The sequence below is a fragment of the Theropithecus gelada genome, chromosome 11, assembly GCF_003255815.1.
Source record: "Theropithecus gelada isolate Dixy chromosome 11, Tgel_1.0, whole genome shotgun sequence".
NCBI lineage: Eukaryota > Metazoa > Chordata > Mammalia > Primates > Cercopithecidae > Theropithecus > Theropithecus gelada.
The window spans coordinates 98,328,848-98,347,327 of NC_037679.1; the positions used below are offsets into that span (position 1 = coordinate 98,328,848).

The 18,480-nt window shown below is 56.0% G+C and overlaps 1 protein-coding gene across 3 annotated transcripts; it reads right to left on the reverse strand.

Annotated features, from left to right (window-relative positions):
* Positions 1-21: 21 nt before the first annotated feature.
* On the reverse strand, positions 22-17,760 carry PLEKHG6 (pleckstrin homology and RhoGEF domain containing G6). 3 transcript variants are annotated; one of them, XM_025402977.1, is made up of 16 exons: positions 17,681-17,760; positions 15,868-16,073; positions 14,443-14,598; positions 13,059-13,223; positions 12,588-12,683; positions 12,321-12,371; positions 11,837-11,986; positions 10,831-10,941; positions 10,548-10,697; positions 10,270-10,407; positions 9,844-9,963; positions 9,388-9,520; positions 9,157-9,272; positions 1,954-2,099; positions 576-1,280; positions 22-387 (listed from the first exon to the last, which is right to left on the reverse strand). In XM_025402977.1, exons 2-16 carry the CDS (start codon positions 16,003-16,005, stop codon positions 378-380), a joined length of 2,385 nt encoding a protein of 794 aa, XP_025258762.1. In that variant the 5' UTR covers positions 16,006-16,073; positions 17,681-17,760; the 3' UTR covers positions 22-377. The 3 variants fall into 3 exon arrangements, with proteins under 3 accessions (XP_025258762.1, XP_025258763.1, XP_025258764.1); XM_025402978.1 differs by lacking the exon at positions 17,681-17,760 and adding an exon at positions 17,112-17,273; XM_025402979.1 differs by lacking the exons at positions 15,868-16,073; positions 17,681-17,760 and adding an exon at positions 15,042-15,580.
* Positions 17,761-18,480: the final 720 nt, after the last annotated feature.

The following is an 18,480-nucleotide window of genomic DNA, read 5'->3' on the forward strand; positions in this document are numbered from 1 at the left end:
CACCACACCTGGGTAATTTAAAAAAATTTTTTTTTATAAAGACAGGGTTTCTCTATATTGCCCAGGCTGTCCTGGAACTCCTGGGCTCAAGGGATCCTCCCACCTCAGCCTCCCAAAGTGCTGGGATTACAGGCAGGCATGCCCAGCCAGGGCAGTCATTTTTATGCACAACTTTCTGTGGGGCTTAGGTGCACCTATGATACATAAATTTACAGTTCTTGATCCCCAAAGTCCTCAGAGCCGGAGGCAGGGTGCCTGGGCCAGGCTTCCTTTGGGAAATGTGGTCCTTGAGGTAGAGTCACGGATGCCGGAGGGTGACCAGCACTACTGGGGAGAGATCTCTGGGAGAGATGCATGCCGAAGGTCCTCTGCCTTCCTCACACCTCTCTGAAAAGACAGGAGGGGGTGTTAGGCGACAGTCAGTGGCCATGGGTGAGAGTCGGGAGAAGAGGGGCGGAGAGCCCTTCTTGCCTGCGCCCCGGCCCCTGCACTGCCCTCTTTCTATACTGCGTCCCCCGCCCCATACAGACATCCCTGTTTGCCCCCTCCCAGGCCAGCTTCCCTCCAGCACTTACGATGTGGACAGAGGGGTGTCCAGATGAATGATGTGGGGTCCCCGCATCCTCTGCAGCTGGGCCCGAGTCAGCTTCCGTGGCCTGCCGTCCCGGGGCTCCGCGGCACCCTCAATCCTTTGGCTGGCCAGCTCCTCCCGGATCTCTCTGAGCATGTCCTCAGCCCGCATTGGGTGCAGGGATGTGTGGCCAGCTCTCAGGAACAGAGGCCCCTCTTCTTCCTCCTCCCCTGAGGACTCCCAGGGGCTTTCCCCAGCAGAGTCAGCATGGGCTGGGGAGGAGGGAAGCTGGCCCCGAAGCTGGGCCCTGTGCAGTGTTTCCACCACCACATTCCCTCGCACGGAGGCCCCCTCTTCTTCCTCAGACCAGGTCGGTGGGTCTCCCTGGGGAAGACTGGCTCCTTTTAGGATTCCTTCTGGCAGTTCGGGGGCGCTTCGGCGTTGAGGAGCTTGGGGGTTGGGAGGCTGGGGACGCAGAGGGACGTCCCGGAGGTCCAGGGTGGAGAAGGTGAGGCGAGGGTCCCGGCGAGGGTCCCGCCGAAGGGCTCTTTGTCGTAGACGGCTCAGCGGGGAGCGGGAGCCCATGGGGGTGCCTGGGATCAAAGTGCCATAGCCAGAGTCTGAGGTATCATCTGGCACAAAGGGAGCATCTTCATCTGTGTCTTCTGTCACCACCAGGTGGGGGATAATGGTCGAGAACTCAGGAGTCCTACAATTAACGGCAGAGTCAGATGCATAGGGGTCAAGTTCAAGTCCAGGGAGCTTCCCTTGATCACTACATCCAGAAACGGCCCCTCCTCCAAACTTATTTTGGTATCGCCTTTCCATCGCACTGTGATTGTTTTTCTCATCTGGCTGGCTAGATTTTAAGCTCCTAAGAGAGTGCGGGCTGCCTCTAAACTGTTTTATCCATAGCACCTGGTCCAGGATGTTGTATCGAGTGGGTGGTCAGGTTTTTGCTGAGTGGTTCCTGAACTTACTTGATATTATCCTCAATGATCGATTCTTCTTTTCTCTTTAAGCTGCTGCCAAGCAGTGGTGCTATCCTAGATGGACCTCTCACACTGGGGGGTTTGGCAGCTCTGATGTTCTGCAAATCCACACCTACCTTCATTCTCGAACCTGCTCCTCTCAGGACGCTCCTGTGTGCCTCTAGGCTGGCTAACTCTGTAGGCTGTCTGTGCCCTACCCCCCACCCCCGACCCAACACCGCTGATACCGACCTTCCCTACCCTGCCCTATAGCCTGTGTTCCTCTATCTATTCCCAGTTCCACCAAAAGTGTACAGTGATGCCATTTCTCAGCCTTATGGCTTCCTCCTCTTCCCCTCCCTGTCTGTGGCCCCCTACTCGGGGAGACCTTGTAGTCCATGTGAGCCTTACCTCCCCTCTGCGCTGCTCTGAGAGCCCTCCAGGGAAGGCGTGGAGGGCCTGGTGTTGGGGGACTCCCTGTCCTGGTCCCGGTAGAGGGCCAGGAGCTCCCTCTTCTGTTGAACGTACTCCTCTGCCTTCAGTTTCTGTAGGGTGATCTGGGACAGGACACTTTCATTATTAAGAGCTCTCATTTATTGAGCACTTGTTGTTTGCCAGGCACCCTGCTAAGTGCATTACATATATTACCTTATTTTATTTTATTTTATTATTTTTTGAGATGGAGTCTTACTCTGTCACCCAGACTAAAGTGCAGTGGCATGATCTTGGCTCACTGCAACCTCCACCTCCCGGGTTCAGGCGATTCTCCTGCCTCTGCCTCCTGAGTATCTGGGATTACAGGCGCCTGCCACCATGCCCGGCTAATTTTTGTATTTTTGGTAGAGGCGGGGCTGGTCTCAAACTCCTGACCTTGTGATCCACCCCATTTGGCCTCCGAAAGTGCTGGGATTACAGGCGTGAGCCACCGCACCTGGCCTACATTACCTTATTTAATCTTTACAAAAACCCCATGAACCAGATATTTTTACCCCTACCTTACTACTGAGACATGGAGACTCTAAGGTTAAGTAACTGCCCAAGGGGGTACTTCTTACAGTAAGAAAGTGGGGTGGTGCCGGGATTTGGTTGGCAGCAAACTCTGGAGCTAGTGCTGGGGGTGAGTGGGGTGAACAGAATGGCCCTTTTCCTACCTGTACAGTCTTCCTGCTTCTCATGTCCCATTGGCATACCCGTTATCAGGTCTGCCCCCTCCTTCAGGAAGCCCTCCCTGGTTGGTGGTGATGGTGGAATAAGTGTTCTGAATTGGTACTGGTTGCTCCTTCAAGAGCGTCCCTCTCCTACCACCTGGGCCTCTGCCCTGAAGCTGGGAGGAGAAGGAGGGCAGAACATGGGCAGAGGTGGGCTTTGTCCTGGGCTGAGGTCTCTGCTGTCCATCAGAGGGAGGAAAGTTCCTAGAAGGCTGAGGAGAGGACGCATTATATTGTCTGTCTTCCTCCCCGCCCGCAGCGATCTCATACAGGTACCATCAGAATGAAATGGCGCCATCTGAGAAAAAATTTTCAAAGCACCTTTGCACAGGTGGTCATTTGATACACACCATTGCCCTGTGGTGTGGAGAACATGAATCCTAGCCCATTTCACAGATAAGAAGCCTAGACCTAGAGAGGTGAAGTGACTTGCCCAAGGTCCCACGGGTACGGAGAAGCAGAGCTGGGGCAGGGCCTTGCTCTTTGAGTCCTAGTTCAGTCAATGCAACACGTTCAAGGACAGCCTTGAAAGGTAAAGAGTTATGAAAGGTCAGTTGTTAGCTTGGGGAGGGGGAGAAGGAGGGGGAAGGAGAGGGAAGAGAAGGTGGTAGAGCTGAGGTTGGAGGCGGAGGCAAGCCTTGGCAAAAGGGAGGTACCGGTGGCTGCAGTGGGCAGCACTAATGTCAGCACTTGCTGGTATGGCCATATCATTGTTAAATATTGAAGTGTTCCGTGCTGGTAAGGAAATGGTTGCTGCCTGGGTCTCATCCACTTCCCCCACCCCCATGATCTGGCAACCAGGGGGAGAACATCTGGCACAGCAAAGGACCTCTAGTGCACGCTGCCTTCTGATTGGCTGATGCCCGTGCTATACTAATTGTGAAATATTTCCAGTATCTCCCCAGTTTGAAGTATATGAGCCAGCAATTCCTGGGCACCTAGACTTTCCCAAAGCCTCTCCAGAAACGCTGGGGGCAGCTGGGTCGGGACAAGAGATGAAATGGATGAACGGGGATAGGAAAATGACATCAGGCTTATATTTCCAATTCTGCTTTTTCTGGCTCTCCAGTCACTTAGTCCCAAGGGTGACAGCAGTCTCCTAAGATGTGGTCTGCTGGCCAGAGCAGGGGAGGGTGCCTGGGAGCAGGAAACCTGCCAGGGCTAGGACCTGGGGCAGGACTCCTTCTTTCCCAGGCCTCATCTCCCAGCTCCACGTGAAGTGAGGGAAGGAGTGAGAGAAGGGAGGGTGGAGGTGCTGGGCCGACCTGCTTGTCCTGTTGGGGTGCCCTTTTGCCCCACAGGACCAAATTCAGGTTTGCGTTTGGGGTGCCAGGGGAGGGATATTATGTGAAAGAAAAGAACTGGAAGGAAGCAGAGTTTCTGTAAGGGGCGTCCAATGCCAGCATCTCTGCTAAACTTGCCCCGTGCCCGACCCCAGGAAGAGGCTGGAGGCCGGGGCGGGGGGAAGCCATGAGCACGGGGCGGGGGGTCGGGGGAATGGGAGGGATGGGGATGGGCCTCTTTGAGGTGCCTCCCGGTGAGCCCAAAGCCTCTCCAGCAACCCTGGGAGGATTTTCTTGGCTTGGATAAGAGGAGAGACACAGAGGGGGCAGAGGGGAGGACGGGAAAGGAAAAGGAAATTGGTGCTTGAGCCAGAATGTGACACCCCTACAAAACTGAGAAGAGGAAGGGAGGGCCCCCAGCAGGATTCTCCTTCCTTTGTCCCCGTGGAGAGGAAATGCCTCCTTTCCCTGCTGTCTCTGGGGTGGCTCCTAGATTCACCCACTCTCCTCCTAGAACTCCCCAGTGCTGGACTAAAACCGAGCTTTGAAAGGTGCCCACTGACTTCCTGGGCAATTGATGTGGATGCGTTTCCCCAATCAGCAGCAGGCCCTACCCAGGCCCAAAGACCACCCCTTTCTCCTAATGATGACAATGGCAAACATTTATGGAGTTCCCATACAGTGCTGGGCCTTGTGCCTGGCCCCTTGCGGACTGTCTGTCCTGCGTGCACTGCATTTCCCCAAGAGGTGAAGTAACTCCCTGACAGCTGCTCCGGCCTCTCCTTCAGACCCTGGCTCTTAGCTTCGGCTGCCTCCTTCAGTCTCCCTGCTTTCATTTCTCGGTCGCCATCTCTGACAGCTCTTTCTGTTCCTGTCACTGTTCCTTTTCCTCTTCTCAGTCCCTGGGCATTCCCCAAGATTCAGTCTCTTTTCCCTGGAGAAGCTTACTTTCTCTGAAAGTGTGAGTCATCACAGCTAGACCCGCTAGGAATAAATCTGCAAGTCAACATTTCTGCCAGGGCGAGAAAACAATAGTCTGACCCCTGGGGACTGCGCCATGAAAAGGACCAACAGAGACTCTACTGCCCTCTTCAGTTTATACAGACTGATGGCTCCAGAGAGGATTCCCTAAGAATTTGGTGGAAGACAATAGCAGGAAAAGTAATTCCAAAGTTTCGGTTTTGTTTGTTTTGCTAAGGAAGGCCAGGGAGCCTTGGTGCGTATCTTGGTTATAGATCTTTACAGATCTTTCCTGTTAGCCTGGAGTGAGGCCACCAGGGGGCTGAGTTGTTTTGCTTAGTAAAATACCGGTAATTTTTAGTAGCCCTGGGGGTTCTAAAGGGAGGAGGTGAGGGTCTGGCTGCTGTTCTGCGACTAAAAACCAAAAAAGAGGAGAAAGTTCTGAAGGTGGCAAAGAAAAAAGGCAGCCTGGCACTCACTGCCACCCCCACTGGTTGTCCTGGGGAAGTGGGGCTTTAGGAACACTGATGCCACTAGCTTCTGCTTTTGTCCTTGGGCTCCCCTTGAGCCTCTAGCCTTCAGGAAAATTTTTTATTTAACTTTTTTTTTTTTTTTTTTTTTTTTTTGAGACAAGGTCTCACCCCGCTGTCTAGGTTGTAGTGCAGCGGTGGGAACATAGCTCACCACAGGCTCTACCTCCCAAGTTCAAGCGATCCTCCCACCTCAGCCTCCCGAGTAGCTGGGATTACAGGCGCACGCCACCACGCCCAGCTAATTTTTGTATTTTTTGTAGAGATGGGGTTTTGCCATGTTGGCCATAGGCTGGGTCTTAAACTTCTGGGCTCAAGCCATCTGGCTGCCCCAGCCTCTCAAAGTGCTGGGATTACAGGAGGTGAGCCACGACGCCTGGCCAAGAAAATCTGATTAACCACCAGCATGATTCACTTGCCAGTCAGTCCAGCCTAGGGGAAAGTGTGTTTAGGCTTAGGCGGAAGTGGTGGAGAGAAGCCCCTGCCCCGCAGAGGGGCCTGTGAACGTAGCTGGAAGCAGGGGACAGGGCAGATGGGAGACCACTCTCATCACAAAACCCACCTGCCTCTCCTTGGGGTGTGTCTTTTGTCCTTATTTTTCACCTGAATTCCGGGTCTTTCTTTCTGCATTTCCCAAAGCCCCTAAGATATCTCCACTAGGGTGTATCTTGGCTGCCTCGATTTCAAAGGGCTGCTGTTTAAATATTCCTACCCTAAAGCCACCTCACAGAGGAAGCAATAACTAAACAAACGCGTTTCCCTTTCCCTTTCTAATGACTGCATTTCTCTCTGGGGTCCCATTGCCAATGCAGTCTTCCAAACTGAAACTTCAGGAGGCCAATTGTGCTCTTTGCCCCTGGGTATCTGGAGTTCCTGAGCCTGTGCCCAGTGCTGGCACCAGGTTATGTGCCTAAGCTGAAAGACAGCTTTGAATCTCCCTAGGAAGCAGGTACTGTTATTGTGTATATCTGTTTTGCAGTTGGAGAAATTGAAGTTGAGGGAGGTCATATAACTTTCACAAGGTCACATGAAAAATCACATGGATTTTTCTGAACTCAGTATAGACTTCAACCACAGTGTCCCTAAAGCTCCCCTGCCTCTTCCCTCTTCTTTAGCTCCTTTCTTCTCCTTTGTTTTTTGTCCTTTTTTACAATGTCTCCCTAAGGCTGTGGCACTAAACCTTCCATGTTTCACACCCAAACTAGTACAATAAACCTCCTGTCACCAATTTCTCCCTCCTCCAGCCCACCTAGCACACTGCTACCTGATTTCCTGAAAACCCAATTCAAGAGGAAACCCACTGATTTCACCCTCGCTCAAGAATGCATGGCAGGGTCATGCACGGTGGCTCACACCTGTCATCTCAGCATTTTGGGAGGCCGGAGCATGCAGATCGTTTAAGCTCAGGAGTTCAAGACCAGCCTGGGCAACATGGCAAGACCCTGTCTCTACAAAAAAATGCAAAAAATTAGCCAGGTGTGGTGGTGCACACCTGCAGTCCCAGCTATGTGGGAGGTTAAGGTGGGAGACCCACCTGAGCCCAGGAAGTTGAGGCGGCAGTGAGCTGAGATCATGCCACTGCACTCTAGCCTGGGCAATAGAGTAAGACTCTGTCTAAAAAAAAAAAAAAAGGATTCACAGTGGGCTGTCTCTTGTCGACCCTATTCAACCCAAGCCCATCCAGGCCACAGGGTTCTGCAGCTCTGAGGGTCTGTAGAATCTGGCCTCTTGTGATGCACTCACACACCCTGTGCTCCAGACTTAGGCAGATATGGCCGTTATTCCAGAAATATATCCAGTCCAATTGGTCCTCTGATTCTTCTGCTCATGGTCTTCCCATCCTTAAAAGTCCAACTCAAATCTTCACCCCCTTTGGCCATTCCACTCCTGTAGTGGGTAGAATAGTGGCCCCCCAAAAGATAGATATATCTGTGTCCTACCCTCTGGAACCTGTGAATGTGACCTGATTTCGAAGAAGAGTCTTTGCAGATTTGCAGAGATCCTGAGAGCTCAAGATGAGCTCTCCCTGGATTTAGGATGGGCTCGAAATCTAATACTCATGTCTTTGTAAGAGAAAGGAGGGGAAATTTTGGACACAGACATACGGAGAGGAAGGCCAGGGGAAGACAGAAAAAGAGACTGGAATTTGGTTGCCACAAGCCACGGAACACCTGGGGCAACCAGGAGCTGGAAGAGGCAAGGAGGGATTCTCCCCTAGAGCCATCAGAGGAAACTCAGCTCTGCCCACACCTTGATTTGAAACCTCTGGCCTCCAGAACTATGAGAGATTAAGCTTCTGATATGTTTTAGGCCACCAAGTTTATGAGACCTAATACAGCTCCATTTGCATCTCTCTTCTTTTGAACTCCTCCTGCTTTTTATCTGCTCACATCACTCCCCTGCCCGGCCCTTTCACTGGCCCTCTGTCATCCAAAGGACAAAGCTCACCTACAGGATACCTTATCGTGACATCCAGAGATGGGCATGACCTGGTGGCACCTACCCGCCAGCCTCTCCCTGCTGCATCTACTCTTGTACTTTATACTGTAGCAATACTAATGGGGGCAGTCCTGTCAACACACACAACTGTTTCACATTTCTGGCCTTTGCACTTTCTGCTCCTCCATGTGGAATGCCCTTCCCTTCCGCCCTTGACTTCCTGACATACTTCTAGGTATCCTCCCAAATGGTGCTCAGACATCAGCTCCTCTGTGTTCCTTCCAAACAGACCCAGCAGACAATGCATTGCTCCCTTCTCTGTCCTGGCTTCATTCTACATAATGTCTTTCTATTATTTGTATACTAATTACTCTAACTAGGCTACAGCACCTATACCTTGAGGGCAGGAATGGTGGTTTATTCTTTTCTGATTCCCTAGCACCTAGCTCTAGCACCTGTACTCAGCAAGTGCCCTGTAAACGTCTGCAAATGGAAGATGACTTCTAGAAGTTAATCATTTCGGGCTGTACAAACCTTCAGGGGATGCCATGTCTTGGGCTGTCCCAGTGTCTGGCACAGTAGCTGGCCAAAGGCTTTTTCCATCTTCTGATAGATGGTGGAGGCTCTGCCTCCCTCTTTGGGGCACATCAGATTGTCCAGTCTGAACCTGAATCCACCCCAGCCTCTCTCTCCTCCTCCCCTCTTTGCTCCCATCTTCCTTCCTTCCTTCCTTCCTTCCTTCCTTCCTTCCTTCCTTCCTTCCTTCCTTCCTTCCTTCCTTCCTTCCTTCCTTCTTTCTTTCCTTCCTTCCTTCCTTTCTTCCTTCCCTCCTTCCTTCCTTCCTTCCTTCTTTTTTTCTTCAGGGTCTCACTCTGTCACCTAGGCTGGAGTGCAGTGGCACTATCTCAGGTCACTGCAACCTCCACTTCCTGGGCTCAAGTGATTCTCCTGCCTCAGCCTCCAGAGTAATTGGGACTACAGGCACACACCACTATGCCTGGCTAATTTTTGTATTTTTAGTAGAGACAGGGTTTCACCATGTTGGCCAGCTGGTCTCAAACTCCTGACCTCAGGTGATCCTCCCGCCTCGACCTCCCAAAGTGCTAAGATTACAGGTATGAGCCACCGCCGTGCTCCCATTTCTGAGCTCTGGGGACCCCTGCCCATGCCTCCCCATCCCTGGCTTTCTCGTACCTGAGCCTGCTGGGTCTTCTCCAGCCACCGGGCACGGTCTGTAGGACTGGGACACTGCACAATGAGGGCGCTGGAGACACACTGGAATTCAGTGAGGTGGATCAGCAGGAAGCTGTCTGGATGGAGGAGACAACCTTCAAGAGGCCAGCCTTTATTTGATCTCCATCCCAGCCCCTCCTTCCCCTCGCTAAGAAGAGGGAGAAGAAAAGGCTCCCCGCAGGAAGGACGTACGAGGGTCTCTCAGGGGTTGGCACACGACCTTCTCCAGCATGAGAGGGGGGCGGATGACCTTGGCTTTGTCCACCTTGCGTTGGGGCTTGGTCACGAGGAGCACGTCAGAGAAGAGGAACAGGTACACGTCCAGCTGGGGGTGGGGGCGTAGGGGAAAGAGACAGGGTCAGCTGGAGCCAGGGGCAGGGCTGGTCCAGGAGGAGGCACAGGCATGGTGCTCAGACACACAGGGACACACGCAGAGCCCAAATGCGGGAGTGGCCAGGGCCGTCACTTTGGTCCCATCTCTCGATTTACAGGCAGGGAAAGTGGCTGGCTCAGGGTCACACAAATGACTGGGGCTTAGCCAGAACCACATCCTTTCCCAAAACCCCTCTTCTCCCACTTCTGGCGTTTCTGCCTCTTACCTTCTCCCACTATGCCCCGTCCCCTCCACTCTGTCCGCAGCACCCTCACCTTCCCTTCTCGTCCCTCCTTCACTCGCACGGGTCCCTCCAGCAGCAGCTGTCTGGTGTGCTCAGAGGCAACCCCCAGCATGGGGGATGTCAGGTCCAGGGTGGAGAATGGACGCAGGTTCTGAGGGACACAGAGGGGAGGGGTCAGGGTGCTCGGCAGGCTGCCTGGACTTCCTGGCCAAGAGCGGCTCCTGGTTCTGCCACCAACACCTTTCTGTTTCTGTCCTTCCCCCATGGGCTAGAGGAAGCCTCCCAGTGCCTGCTTTGTACTCTTCTGACCTCTACCCCTTGGACTGTCACCACCGGGAAGGAATGATGGACACCCTCGTGGCACCCAAGGACGGGGCGTTCTGGCCTCGCCAGGCCCCCCTTCACCAGTATCCCTGGGACCTTGCTTTTCCTGGGCCCCTTCCCTCTGCCCTCTCACCTTCTCCACCTCATCACTGGGTGGCTCCAGCACTTCGTAGGGCCCAATGCGCTGGGCTGCAGCTGCCAAGCTCTCTTGCTCTTCGCCCTGGCGGACCTGCCCATTGATGTGTCGCAGGAATGACTCCACAGCTTCGATCTAGGTGGGGTTGGGGGTGCGGGAGGAGGGACGGCTCAGCACCTCTCCCAACCAACGCCAGCCACAGCACAGCGCTACATTGTCACAGACGCACTAAGAAAGAGACGCCCTCCCAGTCCTAGCCCCCCCGGGGCACCTACCATGGCATTCAGGGCCTCTTGGGCTCGTGCCTCGGGGCTCCTCTTGAGAACAGCATGGAGCAGCAGTGGGTACTTGGTGATGCGCTGGTGGGGCTTGATGAGCAAGTCACAGAGCATCTGCCTCCCGGAGCGCTTGTGCTTCTCACACCACTGCAGGGAAGGTGGGTGGGGCTCAGGGGTTTGCTCCCTCCTGCCCTGCCTAGTGGTGAACTCAGCCTCAGGCTCAGCTGGAGACTGGCTGGCTAAGATGCACCCGTCCCCCTCCCCAGCACCCCTCTCCCACCTGCACGAAGGCATGGAAGAGAGGGTTAGTTTCTTGCTGCTCTCGGGCGTAAGCCATGGTCTGCTTCACTCGGAGGCAGTACTGGACATAGGGGTGGAACCTCTGGCCAAACTGGAGAGACAGATACAGGAGGTGGGGAGCAGGCACGGGGAGAAGACCATGAATACAGGCTCTGGCTGCAGGACCCAGAAGCAGGTGAAGAGAGTCTCATGGAGGCCCTGAGCCCAGCTCCTGACAGTCCCTGCCTCCCAGGATCCTCCCAGGAATGCTCTCAAGGCTAGGCCTCTCTCTGGATGCCAGGGAGGAGCCTGAGGTCCCGACACAGACCTAGAGCTCTCTGAGCTCCCTCCATCCACAGTGCTGCTGGGGCCTGCTGCTCTGAACTTACTCTCCCACCATCAATAATTCAGCTGGACCGTTTTCAGGACACTGCAGATCCCATTTCACCCTGGGGGTGGGGTGGCCCCCTAAGGGTTTGCTCAGAAGCCTTGCTCCTGTGGAGGGGGTGCCTAAGGCTGCCAGGAGAAGGACGCCTCCCTCTCTACCCCACTGCAACTTTTCCCTGCAGGGCCCACATTTTCCTGGCTAGGTAACATTGTAGAAGAAAGTCAGACCCTAGGCCCTCTTGCTTTCTCTGTCACTCTTCTCCATGCCCCGGGTGCCTCCTGTGGCCTTTTACACCCGCCCAAGTCATCTTAAGGGTCCCCTCACTTAGGCCCCATTGGCTGCACCCAGCTTTTGTAGTTGATGGGAGCCGAGGTGTGACCCTTCCCTGAGACAGCTGTATTTTCATTTCACAAGGGCCTCCAGAAGAACAAGGAACCTGTGGCACAGAGGTCAGACTTGTGGCATGCAGGGAGGAGGTGAGGTGATATGAGGGGTAGGGGCTGTGTCCTGCGGCCCTTCAAATCACAGAGAGTTGCGTACTGCAGGCATGCCCTACACACAGGACCCCCGCGGGCTCCCAGTCCTGCCCCATCCGGACACAGCCCTTCACAGGCCTCACCGTCAGGAAGCCACTTTCCAGACCAATGGGGTCCAGGGGCTGGCCCGAGGCCCGAGTTTCCTCCAGGGTGGGCCCCAGCACCTCCTCCCAAAAGCTCCGGTGGGTTCGAATCAGGCTGGGGACATTTCCAAACAGGGTCTCAGCTGACACCTGGAGGAGGGAGCAGAACTGAGCAGCACACCTTTGGCAGGTCACCAGGGGTGGCACTGGCCCAGGAAAGGTGAGGACCCTAAGCTTGGACAGCAGGGGCAGGGGTGAAGAGGGATGAACGGGGCAGTGGGCCTGGAAGATCTCAAGGATGCCAGTCTGGGAAATGGGGGGCCTGTGGCCTGCTTGGAGTCCCCAGTAACAGGGAAGTAGGGAGGGCAAGGCATCCCAAAAAACAGGGCAGTGGGAATGTAGACAGGGATGGCTGCAGGGCCCACCCTCATCCCCAGGCTCAGAGCTCAGGCTGTGCCAGGATCCCCCCCGAGCACCCACTCACTTCTGTCAGCAGTCCCACTCGCTGCAAGTTCAGCAGGCCAGCGGCTAGGAGCTGCAGGGAGGGGGATGAGGGTCTCAGGACCCAGCGCAGCCCTTCAGTGTCACCTCCCACCCCCCATCAACTTCAGTACTGCTGACCTATCTTCCTGGATCCCAGACTGGCCTGAAATCCTGTCCCTCCCTCCCCCAGTGACCTGTCTTCCAGTCTGGGAGGATGGGGGATCATGCAGGGAAGAAGGGGCCAGGGCTGGGGCTGAGGGAGGCTCACGTCGGTCATGATCTTGAGCTGTCTCACGTAGATCAGCTCGGTGGTCAGGAGCTCCCACAGGGCCTCCTGTTGGTGGCAGAGCTCCCGGCTCATCTCCTGGGGTGGGCAGAATGCTGGTTCAGTGGGGAATGATAATTAGAATGGCATGTATCAGCTGCTAAGTGCTACTGGATCCACTTCATAGGTTCTAGGCACTTTGTACATGACCATGAACTTTTAATCCTCAAACCAATGTGTAGGTGGTATTATCCCCACTTTACATATGTGGTAACTGAGGCCCAGAGAACTTTACTGTCTTGACCAAGGTCTCACTAGTAAGTGGCAGAGCTGGGGTCTGAACCCAGATCAACGCATTTCCAGATGCTTTTTCCACATGACCCCACTTCCCAAGGCCTTTCCCTCCTCTAGAGCAGAATCTGTGTGTGCATTCACGCCGTGGGGACGGACTCACCTTGTGAGTTTCAGGCTCACCTTGTGCCCAGGCACCAGCTCCCTCCAGGACTTCTCGATGGCCAGGCCGCTGTCGCCACCCTCTCCTATCTCCCAGTGCCGCCGGTCCTCAGGGGGCAGCCGGGGCATCCCAAACATGCTGAAAGTGTGCAGCCTCACCTCCAGCTCATGGGCCTTGGTGACTTCCTGGGGGAGCCAAGCAGGGCATCAGCTCTGGCCACATCCTTGGCACCCAGCCACAGGGCTCCAGGAGGGCTGTGTGTGTGTGCATGTGTGTTTAAGTGTGTGTGTGTCTGGAATGGGAGATGGCAGGCAGCACTGAGTATGAGTGGGGACACGGAGGCCTGGAGGACAGGGGTCAGCCCCAGTTGGAATTCCAGGGAAAAAGGCATTGCTGGAACGTGGGTGAAGAGGCACCCTGGTCTGCAGAAAGATCCCTGGAGAGGGGTCTTATCTAGGCTCACTGACAGGAAAGAGGCTTTCCATGGGTCTCCTGAATCAGAATGAGGTAGGGGAGGGACAGAAACAGACACTCAGAGGGAACTTCAAGTGAATCAGAACAAGACTTAGAGAACCAGTGGTCTCAGGCACCACTGACAATTTGCCCATAAAATGGCATTTTTTTATGAGGTAGCATGGCTTACATTTTACAGGTTTCTTTTTTCTTCTTTTTTTTTTTTTTGAGACAGAGTTTCGCTGTTGTCGCCCAGGCTGGAGTACAGTGGCACAATCTCGGCTCACTGCAACTTCCACTTCCTGGGTTCAAGCGATTCTCCTGCCTCAGCCTCTTTAGTAGCTGGGATTACAGGTGCCCGCCATGATGCCCAGCTAATTTTTTTTGCATTTTTACTAGAGACGGGGTTTCCCCATGTTGGCCAGGCTGGTCTCAAACTCCTGACCTCAGGTGATCCACCCATCTCGGCCTCCCAAAGTGCTGGGATTACAGGCGTCATCCTCTGCGCCCGGCCCATTTTACAGGTTTCTTTGGCACCTAGTAATGTGAGCAACAGACACTCCTGACCCTCACTCACTCCATCTGGATGTGGCTCGAGAGGAGGGGTGAGGCTCACAGCGGCGGCAAAGGATGATGTGGTCCTGAGGATGGAGGGAGCATACCTGACTCTCAGCGACTTGGTAATTTGACTTGGTAATTTTCAAAAACTGAAAGCTCAATATCAATCGTTTATCCACATTTAATCAAAGTGTCTCAAGTCAAAGTCCCTGGTTGCCATGCATAGACCAAGGAGAGATATATCCCTGAGGGGCCCTACACAGAGCCATGTCTGACTGGCAGGCAACAGCCTCCTGGACCTGTGGTCTCAGCCCCTGGGGCTTGCCGGTCATCTGTGGAGCCATCACAATTGGGGCTGCATGCGTGGGGATGGGAGGAGAGGGACCCCCTTACCTTGAGTTTGGGGGAGTGAGGCAGGCCAGCCCCCACATGGCCCCCGTGCCTCTTCTCAGGCTCTGGATCTCGCAATCTCATGGGTGACAGGCCTCGGGACTGGCCAGACCCCCTGACAAAGGGGACATACTGCTGGAGGCGTCGGCGACTGGGATCCTGGGAGAGGAGTAGGGGAAGTTCTGGGGGTGCCTCCCTTTCCCCAGAAACCCCAGAGAGGTAGTAGGGGGGCAGTCTTGGCTCTAGATGTTGTTCCCCCACCCTGGTAAGTCGGGCTGGCTCACTTCTCCCCGCAAACCAGTTTGGTGTGGGCTGCTCCTGCCCTGAGTCACAGCGGCTGCTGCCAGCAAGGCTAAGCTGAGTGGGCAGGGGCATGACAGCCTGGCTCCCCGAGTGGGCCTGGGGCAGAAGTGGGGCCTCCTGCCGAGCAGGTGCACAGGCACACACATGCCTGGGCTCTGGTGTGTGTGCCCCCGCTGCCTCCTGCTCTCCGTACCACGGGGGGGTGCATGGACAAGGCATAGTGCACACAGCATTCTGGTCTCTCATAACTCTCCTTGTCTGTGACCAGCCTCCCTCACACATGGGGAGAGGGCACACACATGTGCAGCCTCCTCCCCGGGGGCGTGCAGCCTGCATCCCATCCAGCTGGGAGTGGCTGCCCTTCCGTGTGAAAGGCTGAGGCCACTGCCACCACACGGCTCCTCCCAGGGCAGGCCTGGTCACATTCCTTCATTTGCCTGTGGCCTGAATTACCCCACATGCTTCCTAGTCTCCCTTCTCACCCACAGCCTAGGAAAGTCCCATCTCCACAGGCAAAATTCTCGTGCAGTGAGGCAGGGGATATCCCAGCCACAAGCAGAACTGTCCTCAAGGTGGAGGGGAAGCCTGCAGGCTGAGGGACAGACTTGACTTCCACACCCCTCTCCTTGGTCACGATGGGAGGAGGGCCAGGCAGTTCCAACCAGGGGTGGAGCCAAGGCAGGCACCCTCCTGTCCCTACCCACCACTGGAGGAGCAGGGACACCCTGAACCTTTGCTCATCTTCATCCTGACTCAGGGAGAGGCAGATCTCAGGAAGCCCTCAAACCCCTGCCAAGCAGAGGCGGGTGTCTGGGAGGCGCCAGCTCTGGGGTTTGATGACCTTACCCGCAGCTCTTTGTCTGAGACCTGTCTAACAGCACTCCTCTATGGGCCTGGCTTCTCCTGGCTCTGCCTCTCCTGCCCAGCTGCCTGGGACTGGGGTGTGACATCCCTGGAGCCTGGCCTTGTCACTGCCCTCCTCTTCCCCGCAACCCAGGAAAGAAGAGTAGGGTAAGGGGCAGGAATAGCTCAACCTCTGAACCTGTAAGGGGACAGAGGCTCCACAGCCTGGGTGTCCTCCCTCCTGCCCCACCAGGTCACTTTTGGGGCACTGTCTGGACTCACCAGCACCAGGCCTCCTCGGGGATAGAGACTGCCAGCAGTGCTCTGAGCGGAGGCTCGATGCCGACCCCCATAAGTCTCAATGCGGGAGGCCACGAGTCCTTGGAGGGGGCCCTCATTTGGAGGACCAAAGGCCTTCATCCCTTCTCTGCTGGGTCACCTCCAAAGGGCCATATCTTCAATGTCCAGGAGAAAGAGGTCCCCTAGGGCTGCAAGAGAGAAAAGAGAGGAATGGAAGGGCCATTCCCAATCAGCAAATGGCACCAGGTGGGAGACCAACACTGGTGTGGGGCCTGGGCAGGAGGGTATAGTGGGGGAGGAGAGGGCCAAGGGCTTAGTCACTTGTTGGGGGGAACATGGCTGCCTCATCTATGACTTGATGGGAGTAGGGTAGGTCCAGGTACATACTGTGTAGGAAGCCCCTTGGAGATGTACCTCCTCTCTCACATGTGTGCATATTTGGGGTACAAGCTCCTGCACTGGTCTCATATGGGAACAAGGGTCACAGACAGGTCTCGGGCTTTCTGGATACACCCAGGTGGGAGGGTTCTAACCCCATCCCCTTCCCCATATAAAGACTGGGAAAAAGCTGGAGGAAGGCCATGGTGGGTGGGGTGGGCTGGGAGTGGGGGTGGCTGGAGACAGCCCAGTCTGCCACCAGTTTTTATACAGCCTGCAAGCCTTTACATATCTACACAGTTGAAACAACTTCTGCCCCCCTGCAAAAAACCCACCAATATTTTGGGACAAGTAAATATTATATGATATTCAAATTCAGAGTCCATAACTATAGTTTTGTTGGAATCCAGCCTCCTCTGCTGGTCTCCTAATAATCTGTGGCCGCTTTCTTGCTAGTTGGGACAGACGGTGTAGGCTGCAAAGTCGCTGATATTTACTGTCTGGCCTTTACTGAAAGGCTTGCTCGTCTCTTACCCGAACCCTCCTGGCCACAGACAGGGAGGTGAGTGGGGCCAGCTCTCCGGCCACTGGCCTTAGGGATCAGTCAAATAGAAGAAGAGTTTCTCGGGCTGTATATTTGGTCCTCGCCAGCCTCTGGGAACACCACCATGGAGCTGGTGGCCAGATGTGGGGCTCCATCCCTCCCGGCTAAACCTGGAGGGAGGGCCCGCCCTCGAGTGGGCAGGGCCTGGAAGAGGAGAGGCCTCCTAAGGGGCGGTGGGCTCAAGGAGGCAGGTGCTTGTGCCCCGACCAGGTGAGCCTGAGGTCCCGACTCAACCCTCCCTTACTTTCCTCCGATTTAGGAGCAGAGGAGGAAACGTTCGCTGTCCCTCCTGCCGCCTCCCAATAGTCCTCCCTCTGAGGGCGCCGTCTCCCTCGCACTGCTCCCTACCCAGGGTCCTTTCTCAGCCCGGCCCCCGGCTCCCCTCCTCCCGCCTTCGGGAGGCCAGGCCTTCCTTCCGCTTCGCCCCGGCTTCCAGACCCGGGTCCCTGCCGCCCCGCCCCCGGCCGCGCAGCCCTCCCGCCGCTCACCTGTGCTCACAGGTGTCACCGCAGCCGCTGCCCTGCGCCGCCCTCCCCGCCCGCGGGGCTCCCCGTCGCCGTCGGCTCCCAGGCGATGCCAGTCAGCCCCGATGCCCGGCCTGGGACTGGGATCGAGCGGCCCGCCAGAGCCGGGCAGCGCGGGGCCGGGCGAGGAGGGCGGGCACCGGGCCGGCCCCTCCCTACGGGCAGCACCGCTCGGGGCAGAGGGGCGGGACCCTGGGGACCGAGCAGCCCCCGCCCTCCCGCAGCCACCGCCTCCCCTGGCGAGGACAGCTCCCGTGGCAGTGCCCTCCTGTCCCCTTTTCGGTCGCACCTGAACTCAACACCCGCCGGCCCAGCGGGAGGGCTGGGACCGCGCGCCCTCGCCTCCGGGCCAGACCCCCGCGAGGCGCTGCAGTAATGAGGACTGAGTGCGGGGCGGGGCGCCGCCGGGGGAGGCGGCGAGGGTGACGACCTGTGGCAGGCACCCCTCTCTCCTACTGGTCGCGGCCAGTGGCCGACTCTCCCGTCCTCCCCCTGCCTCGGCCTAGACCCCTAAGCAGGCAGGGAGCCCGCCTGCCAGCTGGAGGGGCGGGGGTCCCATCGCTGCTGTGGAGTCCAAAGTGTGAGCCTTATCTCTCAGAGGGCCGGCTGGCCTGCCTGGTGGAAGGTAAGGGTGGAAGGCTGTCCTGGACTTTGCCTTTGCTGCAGCGATAGGGCCTGGTGTCCAGCGGAGGCCTGACCCGCACTTCTCCACCCTCCCACTTCACGCGCAAATATGCCAACTCCTGGCTACACCAGGGTCACCCAGCCCTTGCAGTGGCTGCTAAAATAGATGATATGAGACCGGGTGTGGTGGTTCAGGCCTGTAATCCCAACACTTTGGGAGGCCGAGGCGGGCAGATCACAAGGTCAGTTCCAGACCAGCCTAGCCGATATGGTGAAACCCCGACTCTACTAAAAATACAAAAATTAGCTGGGCGTGGGGATGGGCACCTGTAGTCCCAGCTACTTGGGAGGCTGAGGTGGGAGAATCACTTGAACCTGAGAGGTGGAGGTTGCAGTGAGCCGAGACAGTGCCACTGCACTCCAGCCTGGGCGACAGAGCAAAACTGTCTCAAAAAAAAAAAAAAA

Bases quoted from the DNA above. Each gene is read 5' to 3' on its own strand.
- PLEKHG6 (XM_025402977.1), bottom strand. From the start codon at position 16,005: ATGAAGGCCTTTGGTCCTCCAAATGAGGGCCCCCTCCAAGGACTCGTG. The intron at 12,372-12,587 runs GTGAGCCTCCCT...CCCTCCCTGCAG, and splicing joins AGCTCAAGATCATGACCGAC to CTCCTAGCCGCTGGCCTGCT. The intron at 11,987-12,320 runs GTGAGTGGGTGC...TCCCTCCTCCAG, and splicing joins GAGTGGGACTGCTGACAGAA to GTGTCAGCTGAGACCCTGTT.